Source organism: Phyllopteryx taeniolatus, chromosome 13, assembly GCF_024500385.1.
Source record: "Phyllopteryx taeniolatus isolate TA_2022b chromosome 13, UOR_Ptae_1.2, whole genome shotgun sequence".
NCBI classification, from domain to species: domain Eukaryota; kingdom Metazoa; phylum Chordata; class Actinopteri; order Syngnathiformes; family Syngnathidae; genus Phyllopteryx; species Phyllopteryx taeniolatus.
The window spans coordinates 19845904-19866270 of NC_084514.1; the positions used below are offsets into that span (position 1 = coordinate 19845904).

The window sequence follows — 20367 nt, forward strand, 5'->3', positions numbered from 1 at the left end:
CCTCATCAGACACTTCCTCAAGAGAAATAAATCCACAGAACTGACTTCAAACTCCACATCTCTTGCGTGCATTAACAGTAGGAAGTGGGTTTCAGATGAGTGTCTGCCCCGGGAAAGGACCCAGAGTTGTTCAGGCAACCTCCCCACAGGACTAAATCAATCTTGCCAAGGAAGAGGGAGATCCTCCGAAAACATAGCACTGAATTCCAAGGTGGAGGAAAATTCCCAGGAACGGCAATATAGACGGTACACTGAACGCAAACCTTTGCTGCCTCAAAAAGAATTGTCTTTTAAGAACAGGTCAGACCGGAACGCAGCAGCTACGCCAAAGTTGCCCCTTTGTATCCCTGTGCAGCCACTTGGCAAAGAAAATGTAGCATCCAAAACAGACATACCCATGATTCATTGCAATGATGTAAAAAGACAAACCCAGTCAGGAGTCACCAGCAAATCCTTTTCTAGTTCTGTGAGACCCAAAGCGTTGGGAAAACTGCCATCAGGTTCTAAAAACTGTTCTCCAAATCGGTTTCCCAGAAGCCATGAAGATAGTGGCGGGATGAGTGGAAGTACCATTAAAACAGCCATCTCATGTGAGGAGCTCGAGCAGAGGCGTCCATTTGAGTTTTCGAGGCGATGGCACAGCACGGAGGCTCTGATAAACAAGACAGGCCAGTGGGTGGAGCGACAGCAACAATGGAAGGCTAACTGCGAATGGCAAGTACAAGAAGAAGGGCGCAAAGAGGCTTCCGACTCTGAGAGCCTGTTCTCCGTCGATTCTTTATCCTCTGCTTACGCGACGGCTCTTCTGGAGCAGCTGAAACGCGAGGAGGCGGCTCAGAGCGAAGCAGACAGCGAAGACAGTGAGATGTCGAAAGACTCACTAGTTGTGGAGAAGTACTCTGTTGTAAAGAGGTCTTGCCAGAAAGTGGTTCCGACGTACACTTTTGTGACGGATCCCCCATGCGGCAATAGGATAATGGCCATGGGTCTAGAATTGGGCAGCTATCAAGAACCTAAAGTTGTCCCTGCAAAGATGAACTGGACCCAGCAAGATCACCTTAAATCAACACCTGAAATACCATTAGGAGACAGTTTGAGAGACATTGCACAAAATTTGACAGAAGATAACATTGGTCAAACAAGTGTCCTTGGTTCTCCTGGCGTGAGGTTGTCCAAACATCTGCTGCCGCCAATGGATGCTCGCTCCTCCTTTGAGGTAGCAGGTGGTTCAGTGATCCACAGAGACTCTCCGCCCTTCCGAATAGAAAGCAGCGAATGTTCCTGCCCGGTCAGTGTTAGCCTGTCAGATGGTCTGAGTCCATCTCAAGGTTATAGTTCAACATCCACCAACAGCCAAGGTTTGAATGACCAACCAACCGAGGAGCTGATGTCACAGAATGAGAAGCACTCAGACACAAGGGCTGAGTGTTTAATCATTGCAGATCCATCATCTCTTTCCCAGAACTGTAAAGAGGATGTTGCATTGGACCTGCATAGCTCAGGTTGTCAAACAGAGCGGCTGTTAATGTACCCTACTGGACAGGGTCAAGCAATTCGGACAGATGAAGTACTATGCAATCTAGATGTTACAGTCAAAGAGTCTGAACTGCCAGACCTCGGGATTACCAAAGATTGTTCCTTCGCGAGTGCTGAGTCTGCGGACGGGAATGAAACCAAAGATGCCGATACTGCATACTTTGCCCGGCAGTGTGAATCAGCTTGTAAAAATTCCAGGAAGAGAAACAAAGAGCAAAAAGAGGCATTTGTGGGCAGCCTGAAAATTCCCAAAAGAAGCCCTTCACCGGTTGCCAACCAGGGAGCTCCCTGGTCTGATAACAATAACACATGTAACTCCAAAAAAGAACACTGTGATGTAAAAATCTCCAACTTTGGACTTCTATCTGCTGATATTTCTGATTCCATGTTGAGGAAACTTGAGAAATTGAATGGTCCTTCTGTAGGAGACATGAGAGTACAGCATGTAGCAATAAAACAAGTCGTTGCCGAATCGAATGAGGCAGGGTCTCAAAATGATAACGCTGGAAGAAAGCATTGTTGTCATTCTGAGGCCATCTGCAGCGCCATCGACTTGAGAATCTCACAAGTGGTCCAAGGGCACTTAAAGTTGTCGTTGATTAGCAGCAGTGGTGATGGGAACAACTGGAGTCAAAGCAACTGGAGTAAAACCCTAGTCTCTGATTGTGATGATCAGAGAATCAAACAAATAAAAAACCAGACGCGAGATAACAAGAACAATCAGGTGAAAGGGTTGACCAACGATGGAGAAGCTGCTGAAAAGAGATTGAGGGCAAGTGAAGTAAAAACCGTTGTTACAGCTGCAAAACCCGTGGAAGAGCTGACTGCCCATGAAGTGTCGGACAGCTGCACCGATAGAACCAATGACACAAGTCAAGCGAACAAAACAAATGAGCTTAATCTGCCAAATATAGATTGTTCAAAAGAAGTACGTAGCCAAAACTGTTCTGAGGCTTTGGATTCTGCAGCGCCATGGCTTTGCCAAACAGACATAACCGAAGGGAATTGTCTGGAAGGCACGTCCTGTATTGACTGTGGTCACTCATGTAACCAACAATCACCAAAGGAAGTTGAACACCTTTGTAAGTTATCCTCTGATGGATACCATTTCACCGATGCCACACGAGGAAATAAACCTTCAGTCAAAGGGGCGGATCAGCATAGCAGTCAACGCTTGCGTGACCATTCTCAGACATGTGTGACCAATAGGAATTACAGCAACAACAAATGTCAAGATTGTCAGTGCAAGTTTGACAAAGCTCAAGTAAACCCCAAATGTCCTTGTATGACCGTTCAATCTGATTCAGAAAGGTTACCAGCGTTAGAAGACAAAAAGACGGTCAAAAATAGAAGCGGTTACGGATCTGAAATGGCTAATGTTGCCACACAGTGTCATTCATCTCTTAAAAAGAACAAGTCCAAAAGGTTCAGGAGGAGAAAAATACATCATTCATCCACTTCCTCTCAGACATCGTCATCAGATGCAGACCAAACTTCTAGCAAACGGTCATCTACACAACTAAGACTTGAGAGTGAAGGCAAAACAGATGTAAGCAAGTCTAATGCTGAGAATTCCAAAGTAGGCACTAAGATAGAGATGATAAAAGAGGTTACACATTGCAGAAAAAGACTCTCGTTACCTCCACTAACGATATCACCAAGGACAAATGACTTGCAGAATGGAGTCAAGTCTGAGGAATCCCTAATGCATTTCGCCTCCAGCGATATCAACCCATTCGTTCATCAGTGGCAAGACGGCGACCGGTTGTGCGGCAAGAACCCTACATTCGGTAGTGCCGCCGACCTGTCCCACAAATTCCCGCTTTTGAACGTCGCTGAAAAATGTATCACAAGGTGCTGTAGCGTTGATAACGGCTTAAACAGGCAGAATTCGCCCTTTAATTCCCATCTAAGCACCTACGCTGCCCACAAGGGGCTCTCTAGCACGCTTAGCAGCATTGAACCGTCAGTCAACACCACCTCATCCAGCGGATTTTTCCACTCATCTGACCCGGAGTTGAGCCAAAGCGTGGCCCAGAGAACCATGAAAGAACACGGCACTCAGACCGAGCTGGTCCCACCGGCCACTCCAAGTAGGAAGGAGCAGCACAAAAGGACCCACACGGACGCCCCGAAGACCAGTGTTCAAATGAACGAGTCTCTGACGTGGACCAGTATGGAAAGCATGTCAGTCCAGCTTGCGAAACTGATCCACAGCACTTCGGACCTGCTGGGAGACCTCCAGGGACTGAGGACGGGTCGCATCAGCGGGTTGAGTCCTCGATCAATCCCAAATATCAGCGTTGACTGCTCGACTCAAAACGCTTTGGATGTCGGGGTTCAGACGGAAAGACCTTGGACACCTGCGAACACAGAGATGCACCAAAGGCCCAAATACCATGAGGTCAACGTCACATTGAGACTGACTGGGGCTGAGTCGGTTTCACCAGACAAAGACTCTCTCTATTTGGTGAAAACTGAGACGGGTAACAAAGAAGAAAGGACATCTAATGTTTTCCAACCCCAGACCTCTTCTTTAAAAACGGCGCCTGTCAGTTGTCGAAGGCAGGTAAAATCTGCTCCCATAAAGAAAACCTTGCCCGAGACGTTGCACCACCGTAGTACCGTCGCCTCTGAAAACAGCTGGAGACCAAACGGAGGCAAAGAAAAGCAGCGTCCTTGGGTGAGAAATCCTTCAAAGCCTGCGACTACTTTCACAGATCGGGCCTCCTCCCCCATTGTAACTGTGGGTGTACGAAAACAGTTGAAGCCTAGAGAAAGGAATCAGAATGAATGCACGGAAGAGAAGAGCTTTACCGATTCTCCTTGCAGATCATCAGGACTGGATTGTGGCATTTGCTCTAGTGAATTGCCGGAAGAGGTCAGTGAAATGAGTTCAAGCCCTAAAGACTCTGAGGATTGTTTCCAAAGCTCATCAGTGGACAGAAGAAATACTCATCATAATGGGAATGCCCGTCCTCAGCCCAAAGGGAACTCTTCACAAAGTCCTCAGTGCTACGACTTTTCTCTGCATGATTACGTCTGTGCCACAGCAAGGAAAATTGATGCTCATGTCACCAAATATGAAAACATGCCATCAACCAAACCAGCCCACCAAAGACCTCTGGCGTTCTCTTTTTGCGGAGGTACCTGCAGTCCATCCCCGGCTGCATCCCTGACGCCCAGTGAGTGCAGCACCGACGTCCTGGTGAACGCTAAACCGATCACCAGCGTGGACCCCGACACACTGCCTGAAGATCTGCCCTTGCACGATAAGTTCAACGACTGGGCCGGCATCACCCGTCTGCGTTCCAGGCGCTGCACTTTTTCAGACGCGGCTGAGAGTTGCGCTTTCAACTCCGAAGCGAGGTTAAGAGAGATTGAGCGTCTGCGTCAGGAGAGGGAGCAAGTGATGGCCTCCGTCGGCCTCGGGGCCAACTCCACGCCGCTGACCGTGGAGCTCGCCGAGGCCAAGCTGCACTATGGCCTGGGAGAAACGGATGCTCTGCTCAAGATGCTGTCACCCAGATCCACGGAGGAGCTCGCGGTGAAGTGTGCGACGTCCAACCTCGGAAAACAGCAGCTCCATGATAGGTAAGCTTTCTGCTTGTAACCTCTGGTATCCGACTGACAGATCATTTTTAGATTTGGTTGCGTGGGCTGAATTATCTGAGCTCAACTCTTTACTTGCCTGTTACTTTTCATAACTTCACAGACACCGGTTGAGCATCGAGGGTTTGCGTGAAAAGGCGGAGGAGGAGCCTAAGACGGGCCCACGAGCTCGTAGCCTCAGCCCCTGCACACGTCATCTCGGAAGCCCTCCGGCGACGCCCGGCCGACGGCTAAAGCCAGAGATCACCGGGTACGACACCGACGACTCATCCGAACTTAAACGTGCATTTCATCGAACTCAACTTCTTCTTTTGTCGGCAGAATACGAGACCCGGCGAGCGGCGACGGCGCATACCCGTCAGACGTCGAGCAGCTGCTGTGTGATTACGGTCGCGCTCGGGAGGAAGCCATCGGCGAGATCACCAAGGCGAGGGAGCGACTGCACGAGAGGACCGAGCGGGAGAAGAGGAGGCTTCAACAGCAGGCTTCATCACCGGAGTCCAAGGTGCCGTACGTCTAATGCTGCGGTGTGCAAAGTGTGGCCCCAGGCTGTATTCTTCAAATCCAAAACCACCAAGCATTGGTCGCATTAATTTACTGGTTTTTTTTTCACCGTAACATTGGTTAATCAAAATGTATTTTTGTATTCATTGACCTCATTAAATAATGGGTTTACTGATTTACTGTTAGCACATTCACTGCCATTGACGGCTTTAGAAGTCAAATATCCATGTTAACTGTGAAGGCTGGCAGTGAATGAGTTCATAATACACATTTGAAAAATCGGAAAATAAACTTGTACATTATGTTGTGTAAATGTTAATTATAATTACATGAATGTAAACTACAATTTGAAAAATGAATGAATTCTTTTGGTGTTAAAATTAATTTAGATATTTTATATATTTACTTTTTCAGTTGTCTTTTAGTTTTTATTAATTTATATAAATGGGTTAATGTATTATAATTTAATTATAGAGTGTGAATTTTCTTTTATTAAAATAAGTGAATTTACATTTAATATTTAATTTTATTAAATGATTGATTGATTAATAATTAATTGAATTATAGTTAATACAATTTATTTTTAAAATGCATGTATTTTATATAAGAAGAATCACCTTTTATTGTCATGAACATGCATGCATGCACACAAAACTTGTTCTCTGCATTTAACCCATCAGTGACCACATAGACATGTTAGTGGAACACACTGGAGCAGGGGGCAGCTGAAGCGCCCGGGGAGCATTTCGGGGTATTAGTGTCTTGCTCAAGGACACCACAGCCGTGAGTCCGGGGGATTTTGGCGGATGGCCCAGTCGGGGTCTTGAACCTAGGTCCCCCACGGTGGCAGGCGATGAGCTTAACCATTGGGCCACGGCTGTGGCCAATACGAATAATATTATTATTATTGTTATTATTATATATTACATGTACATTTTTAGTTTAATACAATTATCTGAAAATAAAAAATATATATACTTTTAAAAATATTAAATAATTCTTTTATGTATTATGAAATTAAGAAAAGTATAAATAATAAAATTAAAACATGACAACAAATTAAAATGTTATTATTAAACTTAATTATTTTACATATCGTCGCTGTCGAACGGAAGCCTCTTATGTCCAAATTTGGTCAATTATAGATTTTTTTGTCAAATCGATACTATTGGTCTTTCCCCACGTGGGTCTGTTATTTTGTCAAATAATTGATCAATCCAAAGTCTTGAAAATGGCTTGCTTTCTTTGACGATGCAATGTTAATGGATCAACAAACATGCAATTTTTAGGGGTTTACGGGAAAGGAATTGTTTTGGATTTGGCGAAATGCCAACGAAATATTAGATACACATTTTAAATAGTTTTTTTTTTTTTTCTTCATCTTCCAGGATGACCCGAGGCAAGGAGCCAGGATCAGCAACAGCACCTTGTGCACCGGATCCAGCCGGAGCCTTTCATCTGGACCCACGTCGGGGTACAACAGCGGCAATACACTCCAACTGCAACACGGCCACACATTCACTCCTGGACATGTGAGTGAAAAACAATTACAGTAATGCATGTTAGACACAATACAGTTCAAAACAAGTATGTTAGAAATTGTTTTTTTGTTTTTTTAGATAAGAACAAAAAAAAGTATATTTTCGAGAATAAAACTGTATATATTCAATGTGAATAAATTAGTATATTTTCAATGTTCATATCTTTTTAGATTGGAGCTATTCTGAACAATAAATGCCACATAATTGCTGATTTGACCAAAACGTCGATCCCTTCTTTGTTTTAGGCCAGCACATTCGTGGAGGAAGGTGAGAAAGCTTCCTCTCGAATCAACATTTCTGCTCAGGGTGAGTCACAACTTGACAACAGTATACTGTGCGGGTAGTACGTGTACATGCCAAATGGGACAAATACGTCTATTTTATTTATCAGACGGCCGAGTTGAGCCCCTGATGACCTCATCGCCGCGGTCGCCACCGTCTCGTAGTCGACGTCGCGCCGCCTCCTTTGGCTCCACGTGCTCTTCGTCCGTATCCGGCAGCTATCGGGACATCGCGGCCGCGCTGCTGGGCCGAGCGCTGGCCGAGGTAACGCAAAGCCCTGCATTTTTGCAACATCAAAAGTTAGAAACGAATACTTTTACAATCCCACGAGAATAATGTTGTCCATTATCAAGAAAAATTTAGTTTCATTTTGACAGAAAAAAAAATGAGAAAAAGGAAGTCAGAAGTAATAATTGTATGACCAAATGCTGTACTTGCAGGAGAAAAAGTTGTATATTTTCGATAAAAGAAGGCCAGTCCTAGAGGAATAGTAATTTTTAGTTGGGGAAAACCCTTTTGGAAAAAAATTTTATATTCTTTAAAAATATCAGATTTTTCTCTTTTTTCAAGAAAAAAAAGATACTTTGGGTAAGAGTTTTTTTTAATGGTCTATTTTTTGGGGATAAAGCAAGTCATATTTTCAAGATATAATAAAGTACATATATTTTTTAATTTGTATATTTTCAACGTTAAAAAAACATTTAAGGGAAATAAAAAGTTGTCAAGATAAAAAAGTAATTTTGCAGGGAAAGTTGTATATTTTTAAGACAGTCATAATCCTACGGCAATGAAGTCTAATATTTTGAGATAAAAGTCATGTGTTCGAAAGGGGGAAGTTATAATTTCGAGAAGAATTTTTTTTAAATTATGGTTAATAGTAATTTTTGTGATAAAAATGATGTCCTTTCAAGCTAAAATGTCATATTTTGGAGGGTAAAATGTCATATTTTGGAGGATTTGTATGTTTTCGAGATAAAAAGTCATCTATTCTTTTTCAATAAAAAGTCATATTTTGGAAGGCTAAAGTTGTATATTTTGTAGATAAAAAGTCTTAATTTTCTCGATGAAATGTCACAGTATTTGGGAGGGTGAAAATTGTATATCGTCAAGATAAAAATGTGCATATTTATTAGATAAAAAAATCCTAATCCTATGGGAATTAAGTGATTTAGGTAATATGTTCGAGAGTTAAATCTTATCTATGATTTACCAACCCGATGTTGCTGATTTTGAATGCGTCCTGCAGGTCCGACTGGCGTCCTGCGGTGATTTGAGCAACCTGGTGAAGGGGAAAGCGTCGGCCGGCTGGAGGTGACGTCCGCAATCTCGTCCGTCATTATCTGGGCACACCTTGATCGATTGATCGATTGATTGCTCCAGACACCAAGGAGAAGAGCGAGGCATCCAGGCCTACTACAGGCCGTCGTCGAGCCCTTCGGTGCACGCCTTCCTGGGGGCCGCCGAGCTGGACGGACCCCCGGAGCGCCTGTGGGCGGTCCTCCGTCGGCCCCGCAACGCTCAGGACTACCACCCGTCCGTCCGCACCGCGTGGACTCGCCCGCTAGATGGCAGCACTCACCTGGGTCAGATATTTACATTATTGCCACAGTTACACCCTGGAATAGACTATTCGTATTTTCATTGTTTCCCAAGGGGGAAAAAGTCATGATAGCAACACTTTTACACTGGAACAAATTATTTTTTTACTGATGGAGGAAAAAATTTGCGATGGCGAAAGTTTGACCCTGAACCAGTTTGTTAGGGCAGAAACATAATGGTGACAGTTTGACCCTAGAACAGACTATTCTATTTCCATTATTACCTATTGAGGAAAAATACAGTATATACTGCAGTATAATAAATAGAAACGAATGATAAATTGCATTAAAAATAAAAATGAATCATTATATCCTGTATGTATATATACCTTTTTTTTCTTTTTATTATTTAACATAGACATTTTAACTAGTCCCCCCCCCCCCCCCCACATGCCTGTTTTAATTAATCAAATATGATCTTCGAGCTCAAAAGTTTGCCCACCTCTGACGTTTGGGTTCCACATGTCAAATTCTGAAGTTTTCCAGAACCTTCTCCTGTGTCTCATTGTCTCGCGTGAAAACGTGTGTGTCCAGTCTACATTTTAACAGACGCGTCCAGCTGCCACTTCAGCCAGCCGCGAGACTTCTGCTGCATCAGCGCCGAGTCCCAACAGGTTAGCACGCCGCCAGCTAGTCGTCAGCCACAGTGGACAACATAAAAAGTCCACACACCCCTGTTCAAAAGCCAGGTCTTTGTGATCAAGATAAATAATATCCAAACTTTGTCACCATTTGAGTGACCTTTAACTTATACAACTCGGTAGAATAAAATGTAGAGAGGGGAAGTACAAATAAACAACTGAGAAAATGTTGCACAAGTGTCCACACCCTCTCATAACTGGAGATTTGGCTGTGTGTAGAATTAATCAATCACATTCAAACTCGCATTAAATGTGAGTCAGCATCTCTGATGTTTATTTATACTTCCCCTCTTGAAAATATATTTTTTCTTAATGGAGTTGTACAGGTTATAGGTCACGTTAATGATGTTAATGGTCCATTGGAAGCCTTTCGGAAGATTTGGTCTTTCCATTTTTACATCCTCACTGATAAGAAATTATTCGTTGTTGTGTAGTTCTTGAGGTAATATTTTACAGTACTTTTTATTTTACAGTAAACCTTGGATTCTCTTCGTAGCGTGAACTGTTCAACTTCAATGAACCACGCGTTTGAAATAAACAAATTCAAAAAGACGTTTGCAACCCCAGGGCGACGTCCGCGTGCTGGCCATGCAGTCCGCGTTCGACGAGTCCCTCCCGCGTCCCGGCCCCGACGCCGTCCGAGGCGAGATGATGCCCAGCTGCTGGCTCCTGCAGCCAATCGGACGCGGCGGTTGCGGGCGCGAGGCCACCCGGGCGGTCTACCTGCTGCAGGTTTGTACCGCCGCTGATGTCGAATTTCTTGTCAAAACTACGGAGCCCCAGATATGACGTGGGAAAAAATATTTACATTGTGGCCACACGAAACGGTAGATATAACGTTTGCACAAAGTGATCATTTGTGGCCGCGTGTTTGGTTTAATGAACATGGAAAATACAAATGAAAATCATTCTTGGAAAGTAAATCAAGCGCACCCTGTCGAGAAACAGTCAGGTAGACCTAAACCAGTCTTTTCCGACCTTTATGGAGGATATTTTACATTAGAAAAATCTTACGGAACACCACCAAGCAAAAAGTCGCAAAAAGTACTTACAGTGAAACCGCGCACGGCCACAATTTTTTTTCTGCATGTCGTGTCTCGCGATCCGTACAAAACAATAGTCGTGTGTTGACGTTTCCCGGGTCTTGTGGTCCAGGTGGACCTGGGAACGCCGTCTTTGCCGGCGCGGCTGCTGGGCGCGGTCGCTCGGAGGCAAGCGGCCGTCGTGGCCGACCTCGCCGACGCGCTGGACACGTGATCGGCCGTCCGCGCTGGACACGTGATCGGCCGTCCGCGCCTCGCAGAGGAGGGATTCCGACTTTCCATTTTGCACCTGACTTTTGTATTGAATTGATTTTTAAAATTTTATTTGTACACAACGAGGGCACTATCTCCTTATGAGCAGCTTTATTTTGATATATATATATATGAAGGTCGGGTTTGTTTGTTTGCTTTCAACAATCTTAATGCGAGTTTACCAAAGATGATTTTTGTCTTAGTAGGTTAGTTCCAAGTGGATGTTTCGGGTATCATGTTGGTGAGTACCACCATTGATTCATGACTAACATTAAAATCCAGTAACGTGTTAGCGGCACATGAAGACAATCGGGTTGTTTTTGTCCCCATTTGGCCCCTTCCAGACCGAGGGCGTCAAACGACCCGACTATTTTGTGTTTTTTGGCATGTTTCCCACGTGGCAGACTTTGCGAATCACCGACGTAGGAATCCTCCTGCGAGACTTTTAACAGTCTGTCAGCCAATCACGACGCTTCCTGAACGTGCCGACTGTAACGCCAAATAACTCTGTAACTCTTCCTCCTCCACAACGCCAAGCGGACCTTATTGTTGTTGAGTTATTAGTGACTAGTGAATTGTTAGCAGCCCGCACACTGCACCGCTTAACTTTTGTATTAATGTACGCGTTTTTCGTACGCCCCCAACACCGCCCACAAAATTTCACTTCATAGCGCCCTCTGGAAATTTAGAGAAAAAAAAATCAGCCGCCGCTGATCAGTTTTACCAATCAACATGAAAGTGAGTGGATATGTCTATTATACCGGACGCACGAAAACATCTCAAGGACACAGGCTTGAAATTGGACAGGAAGTCGGACATTTTGGTTGGAAGCCGCCATGTGGGGCAAATTGCAGGGCTTTGACAAACTCCCCTGGCAATTGGCACATACGAGCTCCAATCAGAAGCAGGTGTTTAATTAGGGTGGCGCATAACGGCAAAGTCTGATCATCGTGGATTTGCTGTGAAAAAAGGGGCTGCGAGGTTTGATCATTGTTGCTGAGAAAAATAAGATGGTGGTGAAAAAGGGCTATTTTACAAAAATGCTGCGACCCTAGTGAGGATAAGCGGAATGGAAGATGAATGAATGAATGCAGCATGTGTTGTTGTTTTTTGCGACAACTTCAAAGTCACTTACACTAGCGTTTTTTGTTTTGTTTTGTTTTTTTTGTACCTCATCTGAACTATGCAAGTTCTCATTGGGAAAACCAAAGACATCCAAAAACGAAGGTACCATGAAGGAATGCAGTGACAGCCATTTTTTTAGCTATATATTTAGCTATATATATAAAAAAAAAAAAAATTATTGTGTTCAACTTATGCTGTAAATGTGTTTTTATGTGTAATATGCATAAGCATTGTGCATTTTGTGCTGTTTTTTTTATAGTAAAGATGTTATTTGGACATGTTTGAATTAAAAAAATGCATATTTTTACATTTGTCTGTTGTATCATTTATAGCAAAACACATTGTGCTAATATTCATTAAATGTATATTGCTCTATCGTATTGTCACTTATTCATGAATTAGTTTCCCCCATGATGAGTTATGAATGCTGCTTACAGTTTGCGCGCAAAGGGAGAATTGTTGGTGATTGTGGATGTTGTCATCCTTTCTTTGTGTTGCGTTAGGGGTGGGTGTTGACGATCTAGGGTCTGTAGTGGGGTGATGATGGGTGGAGTCCACGCGCATGCGCGCAGCTCAAGACGTGCCACTTTTGTTGCAGCCCAGTTTTGGGAATGTGTAGTGCCCCCCCTCCTCTCCTCTTCAACCACCCACTCAGCACGGACGGGATGCGCCCACTCGTTATTTTTAACCCCACAGGGCGGGTCAGTGGGCCGGCTGCCTCTCGGGAATGAGCGTGGAGAGCCCCCACACCCTCCCTCTTTTTTCTTCTTCTTTTTTTTTAAACCCCCCTTCTCCTGGTGCCCTCCACGCAGGATCAGCGCGGAGTGGGACCCCGATGCGTCCAAGGGACATTAAAGTGACCGGCGGCTGGGACGAGAGAAACCACTCGGACGGATTTCATTAAACCAAAGTGAGTGCAAAGTTAAAAACGTCATGTTTCTTTACGGACTTTGGTTGCGTGGCTGTCATTCGTCTCCGAAGAGCACCTGTTGCGACGTCACGTCAAACACTTTCCTCACCGTTTTAAACTCAACATTGGATCGTTATGATCATTTTCAAGTTGACTTTTACCCCTAATTTGCGTCATTTTGCAGCCGGGCGCACGAGGGACATTTTACGCACGCACGATGACGTGCGCGTAAAAGGACAACGCGTCCTCCTCCATTGAAAGTGTCATCGCGTAAACGTCACAAAAGTCATCTGAGGCTTGTTGTTCATGGTGTAAATGTGCAAATTGGACCGTTTCCGTCGACCAAACCCACTCAAATGTGAGTATAATGCATTAAAACAACTGTTATTGATCTTAAAACGAACAGAAAGCTGCCATGTCATTCAGAAAATGAGTCAAAATGTACTTTATGCTGTTGGGGGGGAAAGAAAAGGGTTTTAGATCCTGCAACACACAAAGTACAGTCCTCTTTATTGAATGTATCTAAGATTAAAGTGTACTCTAAGCTGCTGTACCTAAAAAAAAAAAAAAAAAAAATTTTAATGTCTCTGATATCCAAAAAGATGCACACAAAGAAAAGTGAGACAAGAAATACAAAAGTTTCTTCTTTATTGCGTATAAAGCATTTAAACGTAAAAGCTTAAAATGAACGAAAACGGTGCTATTTCATCCTTAAAATGAATCAAAAGTCTGTCATATGGGGGGAGGGAAATATTGTTTAAAAAAATAAAAAAAATTGTATCCCAAAACACAGGAATACAAAGCAGAGTGAGCCAAGAAATGGGAAAGTTCCCTCTTGATTCCCCTTAAAAGGACATGCGTGTCTGGACCAGCCAGCACTTTACAATGTAAACACACTCCAGAAATAGTTTGTACACTTTTTTATTTTCTTCTTTTAAGCAAGGCCTCTGAGGTTGTCCACTTCATTAGGTTGTATTCAAGAAGTAAGTAGAAGAAAGCGCTGCCTAAATGTTTGTTGTGTCTGGATTGAGCGCTGCCACCCTGCTCTTCCTCCTCCTCCTCTTCCTCAGTGCAGTTGCTGCAGTTTGGAGTTGCAGAACGCAGCAGGTCGCACGTGTCGTCTCTTATTTCAGCGCCTGTACACTCGCGACTACAACGCCCACTCAAAGTGGGTTTGTGTTCATTGCGTCATCACACGATGGCATATTGATAAAATAGTTAACAGACACGGAAAGGCCTCGCCAAGGGCTTTCGTTTGAGGTATAACTCGATGGGGTTTGTGGTGCATTGTTTTTTTTCCCTTTAAAACCGGTGAATAAATAATCTGGCAAAGTTGCTACAATTACTATTAAAACTATAATAACAGTTTTTCCACCTCAGAACTATCACCTTTTGCTTTTAAAACTCATTCACTGCCATTGACGGCTTTTGAAGTCAAATATCCATGTTAACTGAGAGAGCTGGCAGTGATTAAAAAATTGAAAAGGACCTTATTTCTCGAAAAAAATAACTTTTTAATAACATTAGAACTTTTTTGTCCAAAAATGCAACATTATTCTTGAAAAATTGCCATTGTTCCCCTCTGAAAAAATACAGCTTTAGTCATAAGACTAAAGTCTTTTTGTAGCCGAAAAATACCGCTTTATTTTCTTTAGTTGAACTCTGACAAAGGTAATCGAGGCCACTGGACTCTTTTTGCTTAAGATGTTACACCTTTAAATCCAAAAGCCTTGTTTGTGACTTCTTTGGTCTGTGTCACATGAGGTGTTTGGTTGTTGTTGTTGCTAGGCGAATGACTGTTTTACATAGCAACCGGTCGCTCACCTGCCTAGCCACTTTTCCCATGGAATGAAAAAATTTGTGGCCAAAGCGCTTTACAAAACCTCACATTTACGCACCAATGTGCGGCTGCTGCAAATTAGGTTTCAGTGTCTTGCCCGAGGACATTTGGACAGCGGATAGTTAGAGCAGGGAGTCTAACCGACAACCCTTTGGTCACAGCAGGACTGATGCTACCAACCGAGCCACAGCCGCCCCGGTATGGATGAAAGGTTACGATAGATGGATGGATAGATTGTCATTGTCACTCGTTTTTTTTATAAGGGGAAAAATGCCGCACGTACCAGAAGGAGCAGCACAATGTCCACTGAATTGAAACAAAAAAAGGTGTCAAAAATGCTTTAAATCTTTACATTCTATTTTATCATGTCATTACTGTATGGTTTTATAAAGTACAATAATATAGAGTGCTATTTTTCTTTTTTTATAATGTTTTTTTTTTTTTTTTTTTTTAAATGAAATTGTTTTTTTTTTTTAATGGGGAGGCTGGAACGGATTAATGGCATTTGCATTCATTTCAATGGGGAAATATGATTTGAGATATAGAATATAGATATTAAAAGCGAGCCGAATATACGAGATGGCACTTCGCAGGTAAAAGCGATGTAAAAAGTCATTTGTTCCTCAGTCTACGAAATCGATCAAGACAAACAGGGAATAGGATGATGGTGACGTCACGTTTATGCTGTGTTTCTATGTGACGACAATGTCCGATCGCTTGTAATCATGTATGCAGCCGTCCCGTGCCCTAAGACGAATAAAGAGAAGGCATGCTGACAGTTGGCGGGCCCGTTAGTCCCGTTGTGCCCGTGCCTGTGTGTGTTAAGGTGATAAGCCCCGCCCCCTGACCCCCGCCACCTACGTGCTTGATAAGGTCCCTCTGCGACCGCGTGATAGCGAACAGTAAACTGAAGGGAAACCTTCGGAACTCGTCACTGAAACATCAGCCGTGGACCCCCCCCCCCCCCCTTGGTACGTCACCCCCACCCCATAAAAAGTGCTCCGTGCACGTTTACTTGTACAGTCAACCCTTGCTATTCCATAAAATTTTTTTTACTATTGCCTATTTTAATACATTACCGGCACAAAATGGATTACAGATGATTTGATTATGAAAAATGCATCACGTTAGTGTGTTATATTTCAAAGGTTGGGGGGAAAAACATTTCTTCAAAGTCCGAAAGATGTGTCTTTGTGTCTACGGCAAAATAGGCCTCAGAAATAAGAGAATTATTCCTCAACCCTAACCCCCCCCCCCAAAAAAAACTAAATTGTCTGCTGGAGGGGTGGGGGTGGTGCTGATATATTTTTTTTTTGGGGGGGGTGGCTGAAAAAAAATCCAAACTTGAAACGTAGTATTGTATAGCTGCTGTACGTGCTCATATTTTGACTTAGTTTTCGTCGGCAGTGGGCGGGGGGGCATTTTTGCAACAACACCAATTCATTTTAGGGGTGCTCAAGATCGTTTTTTTGGAGGCTAAGGAAAGAAAACTTCAGCATTAACACATAAAAAAAAATTTTGGGGAAGGGCTTGAGCAATCTTAGCCCCCCCCCCCCCCCCCCCCCAAATAGGCCTAGGGACACCCCTGTCTCAATCTTTGGTTGGCCACTTTCTCATACTGAGAAAATGTTCCTGAGAAGTGCTTCACATCTGTGTTGCATGCTGAGGTGCTAACCTAGCTCGAGATGGGTGGACGACATCATTCATAGCGGTGTCACTTTGTTGCATCGGAGTGTGTTACTCCCAACACACACACACACACACGATAAGGGAGCTATGCCGTAGCCTGATAAACCGCCATTCCGCGCTAAGAATGAACACGCTGTCAATGGGGCTGTGGGTCAAAGTGACAAAATGGAGCTGGTCCAGGACGTCTTATTGGCGGTTTATTGACGTCGCTTTTCCGACAGCTGGACTATTTATAACAACACGTCCGGCGTACTTCATAAGCCGCGCAGTCCTACGTGCAAAGCACCCAGCGGTGTTCATACGGAAGCATAGATTTGCCGTCTTGATTTTGAAGTTGAAATTGAGGTCATGAATTTTATGATTTGGGAAAATTCAGTGTCCGAAATTTGATGGTGAAAAACAAGTATTCGTGTTAATTGTTCAAATTCAATCCTGTACATCTTTACCCTTATCGTATTCATTCTCCCCTCGAATAAAACTTCATTCATGTAATGTTTGAACTTTTGACACAAAAGAAATACTTTATTCCTGTAATGCTAAACCTTTTTTTTTCTGTGAAAAATAGTTTTTGTCCTAAGATTAGGATTGTTTTCCGTCTCATAAGTGTTATTTTCTTGTGAGAAGTCTCCTCATCAATGATTTTGTGTGCACATATTCATAATTAAAGTTGTATTTCATGGCCACTAATGAGCATTTTCGGTGCACGGTATACCTAATTTGTGGCTGCAAATGAGCTTTTTGTGGGCACAATTTTGTATTACGTGGCCACGAATTAGTATCTCATGCGCGCGTTATAACCAATTTGTTGCCGCTAATGAGCATTTTGTGTGTCCACGTTATATCTATATATTGTGTCCTGATATGTGTGTTTTCGTTCTGTTCCAGACCACTACCAGGAATAAAAGCCACATTTAAAACAAAAAAAAAAAACTGTTTTTTTTTTTGTTTGTTTTTTTTTGGTTACCTTTTAAACAAGAGGACCCAAGGACGCCGTGACGTCCCTTCCACCGAACGCCGTCCCCTGAAAGCTCCACCATGACTTCCACCACAGACTTTGACAATGCAGAGATCACGCAGCAGTACAGTCGCATCAACACTCGCTTCGAGCTTCCCGACGAGGAGCTGGACAACGACAACAGCTCGGCGCGACTCTTTGAACGCTCGCGCATCAAAGCCCTCGCAGGTGTGTATTTGTGTGTGTGTGTCTGTATACTCGTCTTAATTTGGCTCCAGCCTTGACATCCTACCTGCCAGAGGTGGGAATAAGTCGTAAATCCAAGTATTAACCTGCAAGTCTCAAGTAACTGGTGAAAATTAAACTAATATTTCATGCAAGTCAAAACAAGTCATTACTTGGGTGAAGCAAATCGTGCTCAGAATGTGTACTTGTGTAGTTAGCTGTAGCTCGCCTTGGAGTTGAGTTTTTCCTTACGTTTTAGCCAAGCGTGTCCTAAAATTGGCGACTTAAGTAGTCTCGACTTGAGGCGAGTCACGTGACTGGATGTGCCCCACCTCTGCCACCCGCATTCCTGGAATGATTCCCATCTTGACTGATGCGCACAGCTGCAGGCTCGCCAGCTCTTTGGAATTTTCCACCTCAAGCCTCAACCGCCGCTAAGCACCTGTGTAACAGCTAGCGGGGTTTTAAAAATAGACGCGCTTTCTCTGCGGGAAGGACAGACAAGCATGAAAAAAAAGGAAGGTCGGAATGCTTTCACTTTACTACCTGCAGAGTCGTGACGAGATTCAGTTCAAAATTTGAAGATTGAAATAAGTACGTAGTTATCAGGTCAACAAAGTGGTTCGTTTTTTTTAATTTTTCACTTTACGACAAAAAATAAAATAAAAATCAACTTACAACAAACACCATCGAGTTGTACCTCATATGAAAGGCAGTGAGGAGGGCTTCCGAGATCTGTAATTACTTTGGCAATCTTAATTGAATAAAGTTGTATTTTTACAAGTCATAATCATATGAATAAAAAAGCTGTGTCATTGTAAAGGCGTAATCTTACAAGGATGAAGTCAATTTGTGCGAATAAAAGTTGTCATAATAATTAGGGGGTAAAGTTGCATTTTTCTAAAAAAAAAAAAAAAAAAAACAATAAAAAAATTTAAAAATGCAGTATTCTGATTAAAAAAAGTTATCTTACAAGAATAAAGTTGGATGATTTCTCCCAAAAGTTGTCATGTCAATAGTAAAAAGAGACATTTTTCGAGAAATGGGAGTAGTCATTTCTTTTCTAAGAAAAAAAGATGTAATGTTACCAGAATAAAGTTGTATCAAAAAAAGTTTAATTATTCAGACAATAATGAAAAAAGTTGGGATTTTTTTCTGCTAAGTAGTCATGTTACTCATGAAAAGATTTGTCAATAGAAAAGACGTAACCATATTAATATAGACAAAAAGAGATGTAATTTTTGCAAAAATTAAGTTGGAATATGCATACAAAAAAAAGAGATGTCACCTTACAAGGACAAAGTCTGATTTTTTTTTGACAAAAAGTTATTCTAGGAAAAGATTTTAAGAGTAAAGTCATTTTCTTCTAAGAAAAAAAAGGAACTGTTACAAGAATACAATTATATTACTATTTGACAAAAAAGACCATCTTAGGTGAATAAAGTCAGATTTAAGTCTTTCAAAAAATACAGGCGTATTATTATGAGTATTTGAAAAGCTGATGAATCAAAAAGTCATATTACAAGAAAAACAGGAAGTCAAACTTAAAAAAAGGCATAATCGTAAAACAAATGTAATCCTTCAAGAATAATACATAACGGTACGTAATATATCGGCTTTTTTTTCTTGTTCTTTATGACTGGCCGACTCGTGAATGATACATTGGGAGTGGGCGGGGCTTCCGTGTACATGAAAGAAGGAGAACAAGGCAGCTGGTAGTTGAGGTGGAAGTAACTGCTTGCAAATGAGAGCCGCAGGCTGGCGGAGGACTCGTGCCGCCTGAGAGCGGCGGCATCATCACACAAAGTGGCGAAGACCACGAGGAGGAGGGAGGGAGGGGAGGAGTCGGCGCTAGGAAAGGAGGACAGAGAGCCGGGAGACGGAGGAGAGGCGAGACGTGGAGTCCTGCTCCTCTACTTGAGTGTTTATTGGTGGGCGGCGGGCGAAGATGAGCAGCCCGTGCCTGCTCCGGGCGGCCCCCGTCAGCCAGCCACGACTCCGGAACGTCAGGATCAGCCTGAAGGCCGCCTCGAAGATCCAGGACGCCAAGGATGCCCGCTACCCGCCGGCGGACGACGACGCCCCCGTGCGCAGCCGGAGCACCCCGCCCGTGCACCGGGCCCTCAGGAGGGCGCCCGGGGGCCGGGGCAAGCGGCAGCAGCAGCATCGCCCGGAGACCAACGGCACTCTCCCGGGGCTCGCCCCCGTCCCCTTGCCGACCCCCTCCCGTCAGCGCCCGGTCCACCCGTCCCCCTCCTCCTCGTCCTCATCGTCCTCCTTGTCCGCCCGCGGCATGAAACGGGCGCGCTGGCTCAGCTCCAGCGCCTCCAACATCTACTTCAACTCCATCCTGGACGGACGCTTCAGGCAGCTGCAAGGTACCGCGGGGCCTCCCGGGGTGGTCTCGCTTCCATCCTCTTTGCATGGATTGGGCAGTGACGGGAGTAGAGCAGTGGTGTCAAACTCATTTTTGTTGCGGGCCACTTTGTAGTTAGGGTTTCTATCAGAGGGTCGAGCGTATAAATGTATATGCCTCCGCATACTACATTGACAGTGGAACCTCGGTTATTTCATATGCCCTTAGTTTTCGTACAATTGAAAATGGTCCAAACGC

General features: G+C 43.7%; 2 protein-coding genes across 3 annotated transcripts in view; both read left to right on the forward strand.

The window, feature by feature from the left end:
• The window catches only part of stard9 (StAR-related lipid transfer (START) domain containing 9), a 37402-nt gene extending 24961 nt beyond the window's left edge, over positions 1–12441 (forward strand). For both annotated transcript variants that reach the window (XM_061795353.1, XM_061795354.1), the window contains exons 22-32: positions 10–5130; positions 5252–5398; positions 5470–5653; positions 7041–7184; positions 7439–7499; positions 7585–7739; positions 8722–8786; positions 8856–9058; positions 9608–9687; positions 10282–10446; positions 10870–12441. In XM_061795353.1, coding sequence (XP_061651337.1) covers positions 10–5130; positions 5252–5398; positions 5470–5653; positions 7041–7184; positions 7439–7499; positions 7585–7739; positions 8722–8786; positions 8856–9058; positions 9608–9687; positions 10282–10446; positions 10870–10971 — 6427 coding nt within the window. In that variant the 3' untranslated portion in view covers positions 10972–12441. The remainder of the gene's footprint in view (positions 1–9; positions 5131–5251; positions 5399–5469; positions 5654–7040; positions 7185–7438; positions 7500–7584; positions 7740–8721; positions 8787–8855; positions 9059–9607; positions 9688–10281; positions 10447–10869) is intronic.
• A 7166-nt stretch (positions 12442–19607) lies between these two features.
• Positions 19608–20367, forward strand: part of sptb (spectrin, beta, erythrocytic) — a 31077-nt gene continuing 30317 nt past the window's right edge. Inside the window, 1 exon segment of the mRNA XM_061795170.1 lies at positions 19608–20131. Within this exon segment, the coding sequence (XP_061651154.1) occupies positions 19702–20131 (430 nt within the window). The 5' untranslated portion in view covers positions 19608–19701.